The sequence below is a fragment of the Chaetodon auriga genome, chromosome 6, assembly GCF_051107435.1.
Source record: "Chaetodon auriga isolate fChaAug3 chromosome 6, fChaAug3.hap1, whole genome shotgun sequence".
NCBI lineage: Eukaryota > Metazoa > Chordata > Actinopteri > Chaetodontiformes > Chaetodontidae > Chaetodon > Chaetodon auriga.
The window spans coordinates 15,818,226-15,836,811 of record NC_135079.1 but is presented as its reverse complement, the minus strand read 5'-3'; the positions used below and the strand labels follow the sequence as shown (position 1 = coordinate 15,836,811).

General features: G+C 42.0%; 1 protein-coding gene across 8 annotated transcripts in view; it reads left to right on the top strand.

The window, feature by feature from the left end:
* Window positions 1-18,586, top strand: part of magi2b (membrane associated guanylate kinase, WW and PDZ domain containing 2b) — a 74,021-nt gene that overhangs the window by 39,345 nt on the left and 16,090 nt on the right. For all 8 annotated transcript variants that reach the window (XM_076732123.1, XM_076732122.1, XM_076732125.1 and 5 more), the window contains exons 4-11: window positions 579-803; window positions 2,382-2,610; window positions 3,235-3,314; window positions 10,778-10,835; window positions 11,887-12,008; window positions 12,634-12,816; window positions 15,970-16,499; window positions 17,435-17,603. In XM_076732123.1, coding sequence (XP_076588238.1) covers window positions 579-803; window positions 2,382-2,610; window positions 3,235-3,314; window positions 10,778-10,835; window positions 11,887-12,008; window positions 12,634-12,816; window positions 15,970-16,499; window positions 17,435-17,603 — 1,596 coding nt within the window. The remainder of the gene's footprint in view (window positions 1-578; window positions 804-2,381; window positions 2,611-3,234; window positions 3,315-10,777; window positions 10,836-11,886; window positions 12,009-12,633; window positions 12,817-15,969; window positions 16,500-17,434; window positions 17,604-18,586) is intronic.

The window sequence follows — 18,586 nt, the reverse complement described above, 5'->3', positions numbered from 1 at the left end:
AGTAAATTAGCTGTAACATTCCTGGAGTTCCAGTCATATAGAGTGTATTATAGGCCGAGAAAAATATATCATAAGCGACGAGATGAAAGCACAGAAATGGCATTGGCTTCCATGGGGGGTTTGTACTCCCTCTCAGTGTTGCATTGTTTATTTTCTCCTTTTTATCAGAACACCACTTTGTGTTTTGGTTGACTCCTCTTGTTTTTGCATTTGTGTTTCTGTGGGGTCAGAATGGGAAATTGAGGAAATGTTAGCGTGGAAATAGGCAGGTTTATTTTTTAGAATTCACAGCGTTGTTGTCCTTATTTATTAAATTAAATTTGCCAGTCATAAATAAAGTCTGGATGCTGGATCGTGTTTGTGTCAGTTCATGTTTTAAGGCAGGCAGGTCTGAAGATTTATACTATTAGCCACAGAGCCTTATAGCTAAGTCTTACATTTTCAAGGGCAGTCATCTGTTCCCATGAGTGCTAAACCTCCACTCTGCTTGCTAGATGCTGTGCTACATCACCTGAGATCCCTCTTAAGTCATACATGTAGCTTATAGCACAAATGCCACTGTGCCTCTCTGCCCTCAGATAACTTCTACGGCACACCGAAACCTCCAGCGGAGCCATCCCCCGCAGCACCTCCTCTGAATGTAAGTGAGGCCCTGCTGCCTGGAGCCCGGCCCAGCGCCCAGGGCAAGAGGAAGAGGAACCAATCAGTCAGCAACATGGAGCAGCGTGCCAGCCTGGAGCCACCTGAGGAAGAGGAAGAGGAGAGCCCGGTTGTCAATGGCAACGGGGTGGCCATCACACCTGGTACTGTAGGATGAGACAGAAAAAGATCAATTTCCTGTTTTGGTGTTTTTATTACCCCATTTTCCATCTACTTGTGACAGAAATTAGATTCATACACGGTCTGTTTCACAAGTGCCGTGACCATGATGAAATTTCATAACATCATATTTAGGTGAGGAGAAAATCTGGTTTGAAGGCCTGCGCTGTCCCCTGGGTTGTTTATTGCTGTCTCACTGGCATGATTGAGTAGAACCAGAGAAACGAGTCAGTTGTCATAGCAATTGTTACCTTTCCTTTTTATTCTTCTTATGGATAAATCACAAGTCTTTTCTCATTTACTCGGGCTTCCTGTCTGCATTTTATACAGTCCAGCCCATGCAGACTGCTACAAATCCTATAAGACACTGTACCCTGTCCAGTCATTATCGACATTAACAGACTCTGCTTGCATGAGTGTGAACTGCACAGGTTCTCAATAAACTTACATAACAGAATGCACAAGGGCACCTTAATGTATCCATGATTATCACTGTCCAGAGTCTCATTTTGGCTTCAGCGCCCGTCTCTCTGTCCTCTCATTTCTCTGTCTCTCCTGCTGTCTTTGCTCTCATGCCACTGGCCTTTGTCCTTGTTTCTATTAATACCCCATCTCTCCCCTCTGTCTTCCTCTCCTCTACCATCCTCTTCCTTCTGACCTCTCTTGCTTTTTTCTTCGTTCCTGTGGTCTTGTCCCTTCTGCCCTGTCCTCCTCCTCCTCCTTTCATCTGTCTTTGTAGCCTGTGTTGTCTTGGCGTGTCATATTGTCTCTCATTTGTTCTCACACTGTCATATGTGCTCTAGTAACAAAACTGTAAGTCTCTATAACTTAATGCTGATGCCAAATGAAAGACTGACATCAAGAGTGAGGCGTTTAGGACAGTCACAAGAAAAAAGAAATTTCCTTGCTTGGCTGATTTTAAACTCACACTACACCTCAAAGAATAAAAGAATAAACTTTAGAGCTGGCTCTGGTGAACAGTTCAGTGAGACTTGGGGACCATTTGTTGTATGTGTGGATAAAATCATGAACCCTAAGCTGTAATAAGGACTGTGACAGAACAATGACTTTGTTCCATCTTAATTTTAATGTCACTGACAAACATTTTGATTAGGTCTTTGGACTTATCTTTTTGCTTGTATTTTTTCTGTTACTGTGTTGTTGCACCTATATTTAAAGTCCCAACAGGGCTAGAATAGTTTATTCCTCTATCACATCCTCTGCATGCACTGACTTAGATGCCACCAGCTTTTCTCCTCACTCTAAAAACCTTTCCTTGTATTTCTGACTCATTCTCTGACCCCTGAAGTCTCTGTCTTTCTCTGTTTCTCCATTTCTGACATCCCCATGTTGTTTTCTCCTCATGCTTATTGTCCTCAAACCCCATCTCTCTCTCTCGCTCTCTCTCCTGGGGGTTCATAGCTCTGCAGTGGCTCTGACTCATCATGCATGGCGTGTGCAGTGTGCATCCAGGTCTGCATGTGTACACAGAGTGTATGTGAAAATAACTGTGTGTGTGCGTGGTGTGTGTGTTTGTGTGTTTGTGTCTGTGTACTCCACAGAGTCCAGTGAACATGAGGACAAGAGCACAGATGCCTCTGGGGAGGTTGCTGTTGAAGCGTCCATCCAGACCCCAGCCCCCACCGAGCAACCCACCGAAGGAGAGGAGGCCCCAAAATCTCCCTCTGAATCCCCCGCCAAAATTCCAGACGTAGATGAAGAGGAGCTGGGTCCTCTGCCTGACAACTGGGAGATGGCCTATACCGAGAAGGGGGAGGTCTACTTCATAGAGTAAGAGAAAAAGATCTTAGATAGATATATTCTGAGATCTTTGAAACACAAAGAAATTATTTTACTCCAAAAAACAGCATGTTCCTCAACGTCTATAAATGTTTATAGGGGGTTCAATACTAATAATGATAATGAAAAACCTTACGCTTGAGAACAATAAAAAATACTTATAGTACACTACTTAAAGCAAATCCAATGCAGTGCACCTCACAAAGTGCAGCTACTTTAAAAACATGGTTTATGTATGGCTGGGTGTGTAAACTTTATAGCACTGGCCTTTATGTTGAATAATTGATGTAACTTAATGCTGCTAATCAGACACACGCAGGATGCACACACACACACACACACACACATGCATGCCCATGCAAACTTTTGCCCTCTCCTCTCACCCTCACTAATTAGTGGCTGAGGGCTAATTAGTGGATTAATGGCCACTTAGTTTACCTTAGAAATCTCCTTGTTTCTTTTTGCCCCTGCGCACACACTCCGACGTACAGGTCATTAGTGTTACTTTGCACTTGTCTCTTTCTCTTATCCTCTCTGTCAGTCTCTCTCTGACCTCTGTTTGCCCCTTTCCTGTCCTTATTGCCTTCATCTACACGTCTCTTTCTTCATCTCCAGTCACAACACCAAAACTACATCATGGCTGGATCCTCGGCTCGCAAAGAAAGCGAAGCCACCGGAAGAATGCAGGGAAGACGGTGAGTCTGAACGACCTTTTTAGCTGTTTGCTGTGTTGTTTTGTAAACTTTGGTTTGTGTTCATCTGAGTCGAGCTCATCTTTCGGTGTGTTTGTGGGAGTGTGTCGTCTCTGCATTTCCTGCTGTTTGTGTACCCTTGTTGTCTGTTCCTGACTTACTGTTCCAGTGCTAAACACAAAGAGCACAAAAATACTCAGCTTGTTAAGGCTTTTTCTGCAGGTTTTGGGAGGGCCACACACATATAAAAAAGGGTTTTGAAATCCAGAAAGAACAAACTTGACAAATAGATTTACCTTTTTAGATTGATTGAAGTGATCATTAGCATAGAATCATCTTGCATATTGTGCAGAGAGGAATGCAGTTGTTTCATCCAATATCCTTTTTATGCTTCATAGCCAAATATATCATGTAGTAATGAGTTAAAGTTAAAATAAGACTAAAAAAAATATTAAAAAGTATCAACACAAACAAAATAAAACCTTGGCTGAATACAGGCAAGGTCCAAACCCTGTCAATCCTATGAGAGACAGCTATTAGCTGTGTGCGTGCAGTTTAAACATCTGCACTGTCACTGCCTCGTCTCCCTCCCTGAAGACAAGCTTTACATGAAAACATTAGATGTTATACCTTATTAAAAAGCCCTCTGTGTCTGTGCTTCAGTACTTTCAGACTTTCCTATCCTGTCAGTTAGGTTGAGCTGGAAGTCCATTTGTCCTACTAAAGACCTTAAAAAATGAGTTACAAATATATAGTTTCTTTCTTTTTTTAAGGCTAATTCATTTCCCAAAACATCTGTGCACTTTGATTAGTTTGTTTGTGGCCCCTTGAAAAGAAGCAGTGTCCGTTGAAGTTGTCTGACTTTGTCTGTCCAAAGAGTGATTTTACTCTCTCAGATTGTTTAACTTGAATAATTGTAGAAGCCTGAAGAGGTAAATCTTTAAAAGCAACAACAACAACAACAACAACAACAACAACAGCAAAGATTAGGGCAACAGTGTTCTGAAAAATAAGCTATTTTGTGGAGCAAAAAATGTTTTTATACTTTTCTTTTTTGGTCATCACCTCCTGGCCCCTTAGATTTATCTTGTGTTCCTCTGGCAGGGTCCCAGTTGCTGTGTATGTGTATGTGTATGTGGGACTGAGGGACTCATTTATGTGTTTTTAATAGTTCTTGGACAGTAAGGGTAGTCCATGGTACAGAGGAGTAAGCTACATCAGGCTCAGGACACACAAACCGCTCGCTAGTAGGATCAATTAATTGTTGATTTTGGTCTTTTTGATGTGATTTGGTGACAGGCAGAGTTGTGCAAAAAAAAATCAAAAGGGACCACAAATGAAATTTCAAAGACTGAAAATTAAGAACAGTGGTTTACTACAGTGTTCAGTCCTGTGCTGATGCCAGTCATGTAAGTGAAATAGAGTTCCTGCGGTGTGAACAGATACAGTATATAACCATGAGGTGATCTTACATCCCTGCTGCTGTCACAGCCTTTGGTCAGCGAATTAGGTTGTGATGTGATTCACCAGAGCGAGATCTGAATCAATACCCTCTCTACCTCTCCTCTGTTCTCCATCTCTTCAATTTTTTCCCTCCTCCGTTCTCCCCTCTGCACTCCTCCACCTCACGTCTCCCTCTCTCTCCCCTTTCAATCTCCCTCCCCTCAGTTTTCCTCCTCTCTCTCTCTCTCCCTCTCTTCCTCTGCCCAGTAAAGGGCCAAAGTGTGACAGGAATTCTAATAACACCACTCAGCTCTGCACAAACTCTCTCTCTCTCTACACACACACAATCACGCACACACACACACACACACACACACACACACACTACTGTTGTCAGTTCACAAACCCTTTTCACAAACACGGCCGATGTACTTCGTTTTGGCAGACTTAAGATCTTTTTTTTTTTCACCAAAGCCAGTGATGCTCAGACGCCAAGTTTCTGTCGACCGCAACGCTCTGTGATGACTTATTTTGTGTTTTAATTAATGTAACAACTTGCTGTTGTTTCGGCTTCTGTCTCTGATCACTTCTGTCTCTGTAGTTTTTAAAACAATACCAGAGCTGCCTTAGACATCAGGCAATGAGAGAGCTGAAATCATGACCGCATCACGTCATGACCATCACCATCACCATCAAAAATGACAAAAGGGCAACCTGTGACAGACATTTATACCACAAGGGTCTTGGTCTTCGGAAATGGTGTTCATTAAAGGCTGATAAAATCAGAAATGTTCAACAGATAACAATGAAACATTGTGTTGTTACACAAGTCATTTTGATTGTGGATCCAGTTTTTTGAACAGAACCTGTAGGTTTCAGTTTCATTTCAGCTCTCTTTGAAGAAGCAATTTGCTTTACGTGGCCACTTAGCGTTTTGAATCCCTAGATTATACCCTAGCCTAATCTTCCTGTCTGAAGAATGGGAGATACGTCAAAGACAGCAAATTGCAATGCAGATCTATGCCCTAAGACAAAGACGAAGTAGCAGCATGAGCCATGTTGGTGCAAGGGGTAAAAATATCAATTTACTGCCCTCCGTCTCCTCCTCTGTCTTCTTTCTTTCTTTCTGTCCCTTTGTCTGCAGTTTATCTGGTGTATGAAGTTGATTTTTCTCTTTTGGTCTGCGCTCTTCTATCTTTGGGGAGGCAGCGGTTAAAGGAAGTTAATGTGTAAGCGATCACCACTGGCAGAGGATTTTGAATCAAAGGCTGTTAGCAGAATGTTTGTGAAGGTCCTGGATGACACATCACATCCTCTCACAGCACCTTTGAATTGATGCCTTCCAGAAACAGCTTTTATTCCCAGGAAATGTTCTTTTTCAGTATAAACAGCTCAGCAGCCACATGGACGACAGAATGATATAACCCAGCATGCTGCTCATTACATTACTCACTCTGTTATTGTTTTCTTTTAATGATCACTCCAGTGTCCTGTAGCACTTTCTTCTCTGCTGTACTGCCTGTTTTCTGATGTTTACACTTTTTTTCTATAAACCAAGTGAGGATTTAAAGACAATTTTTCCATTCTTTCCCACATTAATGGACGTGTAGCTTCTGAATGATGAAATATGCATGGATGCAAGGCTGTCAGATTCTGCAAGGAGAGTGAACAAACAATAAATGTGGGGAGGGAACAGCAGGAAGAGGTGGTGCTGTTTTTAACTGCCCATCTGCCTGAAGGATTTCCCAGAGTCTCTCGGCCTCAGGCAGGAAGCAGACAGACATTCAGACATACTTCATCACTGCTGTTTTTGCATCTTCCTCTTCTTATTCCCTTTCCGTTGCTTCCATCTCATGCATGTGTGGTCTTTTTGCTCCACTTTCCTTTAGCATTTCATATCCTCATTCACTATTCCCTTTCTCCCTCGCTCCCATGCTGCGTTTTGGGTGTATTTAAGGAGAAGCTTGTTTTTGTTGATGTGTTTGTGCAAATGTGCAACTTTTGTGTGCATTGTGTTGTATCTATATACTGAGGCTGGCTCCCAGAGTTCAAAGGCTTGTCACCACAGATCTGATTGGCTTGCAGTCTTTTTGTCAGGCAAGTCTTTTGTTATGTAACAGAAGCCCATATCTCCTCTCTCGCTCAGAAGAAGCGAGAACAGAGCGGGACAAGCTTCACATCGTGGCAAGTGTTGGTTTCAGTTCTGCCTTTGATACGCACTCAAACCCGACGCCAGTTTCAAAGTAATCTTGGCGCTGTTGACGAAAATATGCTGCTCATGCTCTTTTAGGTAGGCAGGAGTTCTCACTGAGGCTGATGTCACAATGTTGAAACCCCATCTGCAACCAACGGCAAGAGAAATATAGAGAATAGGGAATTAGGAAATGACACAAGATGGAGATGGTGAAAAGAAATGTGAGAAATGATGGAGTTAGTGGAAATAATGATGATAAGCAGAAGGATGCCCTGACAGTATTTCTTCTTGAAAAGAGCAAGACAGAGACAAATGGAGATGGAGAGAGGGTTGCATATGAAGAGAGCTGAAGCACATGCATCCACTGTCAGACAGTAATGGACTTGTGCTAAAATGTTACCTCTGAGTTACATCACTGTTATTACACCCAGTCATGTCTGGACTCAGACCATTTCTCAGTCTCTGTTTTTCTCAGCTGTTTACTTTCAGGTTCCTGTACTGCCTCTCTCTCAATAGTTAAAATGGCTGTGCAAACACAATACTGAGTTGCAGTTATGTAATTACAGTTGCAACAATCAGTCAGTTAATTGATTAGTCAATCAACAGAAAACTAATTGGAAACTATTTTGATAATTGATTCATATTTTAGGCTGTGCAACAAAAGGTTAGGCGCAACAAAACAGCGTTTTTAGCCGTGCTAGCCTCAAGGTGGTTTGTTGGCTCTCTTTTCTTCTTGTGCCATCAAGTCAAAATCATGATTTTGGTTTACGACATCTCAAAATTAATGACATTCTTATTAGCCTCAGCTGTATTTTGTGTAATTGCTAATTAGCAAATATTGGCATACTAACATGCCAAACTAAGATGATTTACCATTGTCATTGTGAGCATGTTGGCATGTAGTGTAGCTTCTGCTGCTCGCATGTCAGTCTTGTTTAACCTCAAATACCAAAAATGAATGTGTTCCAGCTTTTCATGTGAGTATTTGCAGGTAGTCGTAAATTAAATATATTTGGCTTTGGCCTGTTCAAGCAATTTAGATATGTTTGGGAAATTGTGATTGCCATTCTTTGTACTATTTTCTAACACTTCATAGACCAAATGATTGACCAGTTACTTGAAAAAGTAATTGACATAATGAAATTAAATAATCATTAGCTACAGCCCTTTAAAAACATATGTTCTAGTTTTTATCAACATTTGAAGTAGTTTTTTCATTAAAGTTTCATTCAAGTTCTTCATTAATTTTTCTTTCCTGTGAGTCAGATGACTTCATTGAATCTTGGCTGCCTGTTGGTCAGGGAGACTTTGTGTGAGAGGGGAGATGAGTCATCTAATGCAGAGGAATCACAATTAGACTTCATGTCAAGAGAGGCACCAGCACAGATACACATAAACAAGCACGAGAGCACACAAGCCAGCCCCTCGGTGCTCGTACTATACACAGACACATGACGAGGTGTTTGTTTAAGTGTCAAAGAAGACGACGGTTTCACTCATTCAGACGTGCAAACACAGTTCAGCTATCTAACACACACACACACACACACACACACACACACACACACACACACTGCAAATATAGACTCATATGAATGCATAAAACACACAAAAACTCTCTCCCTCCCTCTCTCTCTCTCTCTCTCTCTCCCTCCCTCTCTCTCTCTGTCTCTCTTTCTCTCTCCCTCCCTCTCTCTCTCTCTCTGTCTCTCTTTCTCTCTCTCTGTATTTTCAGTGGCAGGAAATAGAGACAAGACAGAGCCCTTAGCTCAGGCGAGAAAAAAAAAGACTTCCACTGGTGGTTTCCATGGAAACTGTCTCCCTTTCACTTTAGGGGGAGGGCAAGCGACTAGTGGATGTGTTAGGCCGACATTTAAGGTGGCTCATGGACGGGGTGGGATGGAATTTAAGGTGGTTTGAAGTGTGAATCCATCTGACTTTTCTGGCTCGAGGACAAGAAGGGTCGTCCGAGGTAACGGCGGTGCGGTGCAGGCGGTTTGAGCAAACAGCAAAGCAGAGCAAAGATAATTGCGGCGTGCACCCCTTTCACCTTGGGCTGCACAGTCAGCATGCTCAGCAGCCAGGACTCACACTCAGACACACACACACACATTCACACACGGATTATTGATATCAAGATCACAAATCTGTTCATAATTACATTACAGCGTGAGGGGATGATGCCACAGTATCAGTGTCACACAGACCAAATAATTGTAAAAATAATAGAGCTGGGGATTTGTGTGTATGTATGTGTGTGTGTGTACTTGTACTGCTATTGTTGTGAGAACCAGTATGAGTTTTAGACCTTGGAAGTGAGGACATTTCTGGAAAGTGAGGACATTTTGGCCGCTCGTCACTTTCAGACAGATCTTCAAAGGACTGTTAGAAGGATCAGACTTGGTTTTTAGAGTTAGGTTTAGATTAGGATTAAGTTCTATCTTGCGAAGACAATAGTTTGACAGAGATTCCAAAACAATAATACCATTCAGTACTTCGCTCGGAGAAGTATAACTAACTAAAATAGAATAAATAACATGTTGGTAATACCTGTTTTTTTCGAGGGAGGGTCTTGAATTTTTAAGAAGTTTCCTGATAATTTCCAAGAAGTTTCCTAGCAATAACTGGAATTAGTTCCAGGTAAAGTTGCTCTATAGATGCACATCCAATCAATGAAATTCAAATTAAATGCTTGCATAACTCAGAGTCGTTCAGCCCACAGTGCACAGCAGGTCAGCTAGATATTCATAAATTTAAAATGTATTTGTGTTTTAGTAATAAACTCGGGTCAAAGTCCCCCACTGTGCATTTGTCATCTTTTTCAATCTGTATGACACTAGCATTTTTCTACTTTCATCAGATTTGCCTTATTTCCCTGTGGGAAATGCACACCTACGGACATAGTCATGAATTTCATGAATTAGACTGTTTGATACAAGACATGAGGATGAATTAATATGAAGGAGGAAGATCAACCTTTCAAGAATGCTCGCTGTTGAATGCTAATCACAAGTGCTGTATTTCTAGTATACGTCTGAGTGGGAGGGGAACAGCTTGGCCTGATGGACTGTTACTGTGTGTGTGCGTGTTTTTGTATGTTAGCTGAGCCTTGCAGTGTGAGGTCAGTCCCCTTGTTCCGTTCCATATGCCTTAGTGAAAGCTCAGTGGTCAGGCTCAAAACCAAAACATCCTGAATTTTACACACACCCGCAGAGGAAGCCATTATAGTGCATTACATGTTTTGTACGTCTGTGGAAAGTTAAGGGAAGTGAAATAGAAGAATAGGTCATAGAGTACAGGAATTTTAGCAGCGCCTTGACCCAGTTATTTTACGATGGAGAGAGGAGAGCTAAATCAGCAAAGAGAGCAGGGAACGGAGAACCAGAGGAGGGAGAACAGGAGACAATCAACGCAACAGCCATGGAAGCCATCCAAGGCAAAAACGAGTGGGTGGGTGAAATAAAACAGGAGACAAACATGAAGCATGGTGAAGGTATTTGGCCCTGAAAGATTTGTGAAGACGACAAAAGGGAGAGAACGAAAGACGGACAAGGCGGGATCAGATGTGTCAGACAATTTAAATGTTCTTTTTTTTTCCCGCCCTGCTTTGTATTGATGTCTGTGTTGTGATTCGTGTCTCCATGAAGAAGCCACCGCTGCAGATCGAAGTGTTGTCTGTCTATTAAAGGAGCACTTTGGGAGCATCTAGCTGTGAGCTCTGAGATTCATGTTGTCTCCCCTCAGTGGTTCAATTTAGTGTCTACATTCCTTCTCCTGCTCTCAGCATAAACTGACTTCATTTCCCTCGTCTGTTTCTTTTTCCTTTCAGAGCTGCCCTATGGCTGGGAGAAGATAGATGACCCCATCTACGGCAGCTACTATGTGGAGTAAGTCTCCCTGCTGACTTGGTTAACTCAGCTGCTTTGTAGTAAAACAGGAAATGCATTTTTATGGTTTACAACGCCTCATTATGAATTATAAATGACTAGATACTCATTTCTTTTTTATGTCTTACTGCTCATTTCCCTGAACTTTTACAGTGAAATGCTTGTCTGTATGGACTACCCAGATATAAAACCTGTTCGAGATTATTCAGTGTGTTGCATTACAAACATGCTATGTTGGTATCTAGGGATGTTTAATTTGGAAGTACATTAAATTTTGTTGTCATCCAACCCAACTTAACTGTAGTTATAACTGTAATTTAAGATGTATTTTTTACTTTCCTGTACAACGTTTGGTTGTAGTTACCTTGGGAATAACTTTTTACATGCAAGGCAGAGGGAAAATCATTGCTATATTGCTATTGCTATAATTGCTGTATTTTACAATAGCCAACAAGTATATGTAGTGGTGAGAGCTAACATCTGGACCCACCACAACATTAGTACATTAAATAAGTTTTTTCACATTGAGAAAATAGACTCCACCTGTCCCTGCTTTGCATCAGCTGTATGGCATCATCATGTTAGCAAACACCTTCCTAACATGCCTTATACATCCAGCAGAAGCATGAGCAGTTGAATGTTTGATGTCTGGATCATAAACTCGCCACAGCTTTTCACCAGAACTGTTTTTCAGGTCACTGCAAGTTTGTTTGACCAGTTAGCTTACACATGGCTTGTGTGAACCAGATCAGCTACCCACCAATTTACATGTAGTCGTAGGTGGGAACTAAAGGGACTCATATTCGCATAGCAATATGCAGCGGCAAACACAACAATGAGTTGTTGATTCTCAGTGGGATGAACAGGACTGCCAGCCCTTTCTACTAACAGGGAGTCATTTGACTCAGTGTTAACACTTTTGGTACTTTTGGTTCTTAAGTTTTTCAACTTTGAAAAAAATTCAAACTGCAGGACTGTATTGTGTGGTATAGCTCTTCTTGGCGTGCGGCCTAGAATAACCTCCTTTCTATCATTTGCATTATATTTTCAGTCACATCAATCGAAGGACTCAGTTTGAGAACCCAGTCCTGGAAGCCAAGAGACGCCTGGAGCAGCAGAGGCAGATGCAGAGCCAGGGACTCTCTGCTCTACCTCTGCCCACTATATACAGAGGTACACATGTAATACCACAGTATGTGCAGTACTGAAATCAAAACATGGTGACATGCTCACTGAGTTTCACAAATATGAAAATGTAAAGAATGCAGAAAAGACACGTATGGCACATGGCCTTGGTCTTTATTCTATCAAGGGCCCCTGAAATTCATGTGCAGATAGATTCTTAACTGTTGTGCATTTTTTATATTCAACATTGTGCATTTTTTTCCTTGTACATCTCATAGAATGGGTTGTATGAGCATTTGACAGGGCAGATGCACAATGTCACAATGTACAGGGTCGAATGGAGAATGCTGGCAGTGCGGGGGACAGAGAACATGCTCGCCCTGAGGCCCCTAGTGGTTTAATCCAGGCACGCGTATGACGATGTACTAGACCAGTACATAATGTCCTGCTTCATTTGAGTGAAAACTGCATATCTCCAATGAGTCAGCTTATCAGTAATAAAGGCAAATGTGTCTTTATTAGTGCTTAGTGTGTGTGAAAATATGCACAAAATGTACATTCAGGACTGAAACGATCGTGTCAAACTTTCATTTCAAGTAAAATGCAACAAGCCAAATGTACAAGTTTTCTAAATATCAAGGATATCTAAAACATTGCACGTCTCTCCCTACAGAGAAGCCATTGTTTACGAGAGACCCAACCCAGCTGAAGGGCACCTTCCTGTCGACAGCCCTGCAGAAGAGCAACATGGGATTTGGCTTCACGATCATAGGAGGTGACGAGCCCGATGAGTTCCTGCAAGTGAAGAGTGTAATACCAGACGGACCCGCCGCTCAGGATGGAAAGATGGACACAGGTAAATATGTGTACCAACGCAGTATTTTGACAGCTAGTCGAGAAATAAATTGAGGTTTAAACAAAATACAAACCCAACAAGTCATCATTATGGACCTTAATTTCCTGCCAAAACGGTGTGAAGACCTTTTGCTGGCAGAGTTTCAGTTTCATTCAGGCAGGTTTTTACCTACCTGTTGGCTAATTTCTGTCAACATTGTTGTACCTAAAAGGCCAGGGGAGCACAGTACAGTGTTACTATGCAGTAAATCTTGTGCTGCAGTGTCATTTTGGCATCAAAAGTTCGACTTGTGCCTCTGCCAACTCAGAACATTTCTTAGCATAAGCATAAGTGCTTTAGTTAGTTTTATGGCTTCAGCTGGCAAAGGTCACCCACATAGACCTCCAAAATCACATTCTCACACAGTCTTATGTATGTATCTCTTGATATATTGTCTTCAGTGATTTAGTGATGCACTGAATTTAATTTAAAAAAGAAGAAAAAAGAAAAAGGCTATTTTTTCATTAGAAGATTGTGTCTCAAGACTTAATCTCACTTTCCTAGTGGTAATTTCAATCATTATTGTTCCTTTAAGGAGAGATTGGAGCTTAACATCAAGCATTTTTGAGGGGTGTTTCCTTGATTTACAGATGTTTTGGCCAATTGTTAGTTGTAGTCCATGGTTTTTGTAACCTCAGCTTCAACAGTTTGAATTTCATGGTTCTAGAGACTGACAAAGAAAACAGTAATAAACCACTTGGTTATGTTTTGTGCTCCTGATGTCCTTTTGTCAACCAAATGAATGGCAAATCAAGCATAGCACAGGCTCCTCTTCCCTTAAACCTTCACCTACAGACAAAAGGGGACAATACAAAACATATGTCGCTCTATACATTAAAATCTCAAAACAAAAGCTTAGGCCTGCCTCATGATGGTCTGTGCCTTTCACAAATGCAAATCCAGCACAGTTGAGAACATTCTTCCAAGCTGTATAATAAATAAATGGTGTCAATAGTGTCAACAACATGTCAGTGATACTCCACAAACTGTTGAAGCACAGAAATGAATAACTTTAAACACCCCCAGAAATATCAATTCATCTTAAAAGGGGACAGCATTAGCCCTTGGTGCCATATTTGGGGTGCCCTATATTTGTGCCTGTAGCACTGCGTGTCCCAGACAAGGACTTCAGCCTCCTCTCAGCACACTCTGTCCTCTGTCAGTGCACTATAGCATTCTGCATTTAGCGGGAATGAGAGGATCTGATTTGATTGGCAATAACTGACACCAGCCCACACAACACCTACTTTATTAGGAGATTCATTTCTGCTTTTACTCATCTCATCCCTTGGTACTGATATTGCTCTGCAGGTGCATTACCAGTACACTAGCACTAGTTTGCACAGCATATCAAAAAACAGTCACCCACAGCTACACCAGTGTGTGATACTCGTGTTTGTGCTTTGATTCATAAAACCAAAAATCTGTTACACCCACACAATCGGTTATTTAGTTTCACATGGTTTACTCAGTGGTAGTTTGAGATTTTCATTTGTAGTGTCACAGACACTCATCCTTACCTTTTCATTTACTGTCTGCTTTGGATCAAAGCATCAGTTGACAGTTTCCATGGGGGGCACTGTACCTGAAGAGTGTTTCATAGGTTGATTCTCAGGATCCTCGGGGTTACAAAGATCGATTTTTTGAATCTTTTATAGAGGTTAATCTTAGTTTAAGCCAAACCTTATAGAGCTGATGTTAGTAACAGTCAAAGGCTCAGAGGAGGTGCTACTGTATGAGGCTCTATGTGTGTTCTGCTCTGAACCTGCGAGCTGGCCCCATGCCTGGCACGGTTGGTGCCTAAACTGCTCATTTAGAGCTCATTTCAGAGCTGGGAATCCTCCTTTCTACTCTCCGCTCCTGCTCTCTGCTTTTATGTCTCTCCCTCTGCCTCAGCATCAGTTTCTCTGTTATCTGGAATCCATCTCTTTCTATTTTATCTCCATCCCTCTCTTTGTCTCTCTGGCTTACCCTTTATTATGCTTCCTTATCTAACCATGTCATCTGACACTTCTTCTCTGCTTTCAGCCTCAATGTATTTTCATCCCTTTTCTCTTTCTACCTCTCTAGTTTTTCTCTCTTCATCCCTCTCTCCTGATCTGCCAACCCTTTCGTCTCTCTCTGTTCTGATTTCTCTCTCTCTCTCTCTCTCTCTCTCTCTCTCTCTCTCTCTCTCTCCCTCTCTCTCCCCGCTGTGTGACATTGCCAGAGCTGCTCACATACATGCATGTGCACACACATTCACACTCACATGCACACAGTCACAGAGTCGCACACAGGCACTCCCTGGCTTAGATTAGCTGGCCTATTTGAGCTGTGTGGCATTGCTCTTAGGGATTGTGTGCGATTGTGCATGTGACATGTATGGTGTGTGTTTATGTATGTGCACATGCTCATGGGTGTATGTGCATGTCTGCATGTGAGACAGAGTGCCTCCAGAAGTGTGAAATAGAGGATTTGAGGCAGCTGCATTTGCCATGGGGCTGTAACTTTAAAGCTGAAATCCATAACTTTCCGCACGTTCAAACTACAGCAGAGATCACAGAGTATTTGGTGTTGCATTTGTGAAGTTGCTTCGCCTCGTTGTAAGTAAGGTGAACATAAAAATTTAGGATATCAGTGATGTTAGATAGCATAGCATAGCACAGGGCAACTTTTCTGTATTTTGCTTCCAACTGGTCACCAGAGTAACAAGGAGATGTAACATCGTTATGCATCATATGTGAGCCAAGACTGCTTGTGACTGTGACTGTGTTCAACCATTTAAATGTTTGAGATTTTCATGATTAGAGTTTCTGTGGATGCCAGATGGTTGTCGTATTCACAGAGACACGCTGGGGTCTCTCTCTCCCACCTCTCTGTCTCACACATACACTTGTTGATTGCTTGTAGATTGCTCGCAGTGGCAGTGAACTGATACTATATTCCTTAGTGACACTTGCTGCAGCGTGTCCTGATACCGCTGAGATTTGACATTTATGGCACCAGACGGTGACAGGTTGTATTTTTGCTGCACAGTATGTTTACATATGGACCGCTGAGATCAGGTCACATGCCCTGTGTAACATGTAACGCACTGTAGTGTGAGTGTGACAGAATTTCTTTCTTCCTCAGGTGATGTCATTGTCTACATTAATGACATCTGTGTACTCGGCACCACGCACGCCGATGTGGTCAAGCTTTTCCAGTCTGTACCGATCGGTCAGAGTGTCACCCTCGTGCTCTGTCGAGGCTATCCTCTACCCTTTGACCCTGAGGACCCAAGTGGCGCAGCAAGCACCTCGCTGACACCCATCGGCCTGGAGCACCGTCCCCTGGTGGTGAACGGCCGTGGCAGCTACGACCCCTACCTAGAGTATCTGTCGTTGAGCTCCCAACTGCCTCCTCAGGCTCTGGCCCAGGCCGGAGCCTCTCATCCTGGAGATACGCATCTGGATGGCTCATCCCTGCCACCCACAACACCCGGTTCGGCATCGGCACTCACACCTCACGATGACAATGTGTCCATGGCCTCCTCTGGGACTGCAGGGGTTGCCGGGGCAACAGCACAAGGAGCAGAGCTTCTGACAGTTACTATGGTGAAAGGGGCGGAGGGATTTGGGTTCACCATCGCCGACAGTCCCACTGGTCAGCGAGTAAAACAGGTGGTGTGTCATGATCATCTGTACATCTCTTTTTATTCACTTAGTAGACCATGAATGATCCAGAAATGGAAGGGTCCATACCTTGTATTTTACTGTATTTCTGGAAGTAGATTTGTCCTCTCAAGAGTGAAATCTCAGTAGTCAGCTTAAGTCAGTAGTCGAGTTTAGTTACACATTAAATTTGTGGCAGAGTTAAAACAGCAGGTCAAGGTAAATTTAATTCAGTCAATGCAACTAAGTATAAAGACACTGAGATAATAACAACAAAGTGAGCTCAGCCTGCGACGGATTTGTTATCTACTAACACACAAATGAATGAAGGCTAGACTGTCCAAAAGAAGCTGTTTAATGAAAAATCCAAATGTGCTTACTAGGAATCCTGGCTGTAAGGAACAGATAAATTAGAGAAGATGAGTTGTGATGTGACAGATGCCATTTCTCGTCCCTGTTGTATTTGTACAGTAAAACATCTGCATGATAAAAACATCTGTCTTAACAGGTAATTTGTTTAATGTTCAGCACTCAAGACTCATTATTCTTTGAACAAATAAGAAAAGAAAGGTAATTGCACCTTTTCCAAGTGCTCGAGAAGTTTCGACAAATTGTCTTCATGTCAGTGCCTTGAAATGAATCGTTGGCTGGTCCTGTAAACCTTTAAACACTAAAATGATTTTCAATTGTTTTTTGAAACAGTGACCAACAAAAGATTGGCCTTTTTGCATTGAGACCTTTTTGCAGCATTAATAGGAAGATAATGAATTAAGGTCCCCCAATATAACAATAAACCATGTGCAGGTTTTCACTCTAACCCAAGTTCATTAAAGATGGTAGACGATACAAAATTTGTGTTAATAAGATTCAAAGCACCTCAAAATCTAACCACAGTCAGTCAAATTGTGTAGCAGTGAATGAGTTGTGTTGTTGCTGTGGCGCAGGTGCTGGAGCCGGGCTCACAGGGAGCATCAGGCCTGATAGAGGGAGACCTGATCCTGGAGGTGAACCAGCAGCCAGTGGCTGCAGCTGGACATGGACGAGTGGTGGAGATGCTCAAAGAGTGTCCTGTGGGAGCTGAGGCAACCCTCCTCATACAGAGAGCAGGAACAGGTGAGAGACAGCCTCATGTCTTTTCTGTCTGGTGGTTTGTCTGCTTGGTGATGACTTCATTTGCTTCTGATACAGTTTCACTCTTTCTGGTTATGACAGTTTGTTTGCAGGGGTATAAATGTCATTTACTTTCTACAGATAGTTAAATTTCACCTCCTTAATACCTGGTGATTGTCCCTGGTCTATTTATGTCAACAGTGGTGGCAAAAACGATTAGAGTACAATTAGTATCAAATCACAAGTGGCAGTTTGGTATCTTTCAAAACCAAGATAATTTTAGCAGAAATAAAGAAGGGTCCAGTGCAAGAGCAACTGCCTGGATAAATATAAGTTGGCTTCTGATTGAGATGCACAAATATCTCGTTACAGTTGTATCTTCAACCCCAGCTGCAGCTTCGCAAGAGAGCAGTCAAGTAGAGTTGACAGTGAGCGCTGAGAGAGCAGAAGAGATTTTGATTATGATAATTTTGAGACCTGTTCTATTTTTAACACATTCAAATCACGGTGGCCGCTTATTTGGATTTTATTCAAGTCTCTCAATGTGGTTTTATTTTTGAAATATTAAATAGTTTAGAAGAATAATTTTGCCTGCTCCAAAACTGGGCAAATGGTAATAGTATTTCTTGCAATAACAACAGTGTTTTCTGAAGACGTGTAATAATTCCAGATTATTTCACAGACCATTGACTTCTGTATGTTGGTTAAGAAACAATGAAACTTTAATGTTCCCTTTGAAGAAATTAGATAATTGCAGGAGCAAAAAGCTACTTTATTAGACACGAGACAATAGAAAAAGAGAAATTAAATGAACAATGTTTTGTTCAATGTGTTTTGTGCGTGCTGACCTGTGTGGAGAATACACAGAAATATTTAAGATCAAAACATGTCTTAGTAAGCCTTATGTCACGCCATGTGTTGTCGTGTTTTCCAAATGTGACTTTATCACCATCATCTCATCAATGTTGTCCACTGAGTTAGTCCAC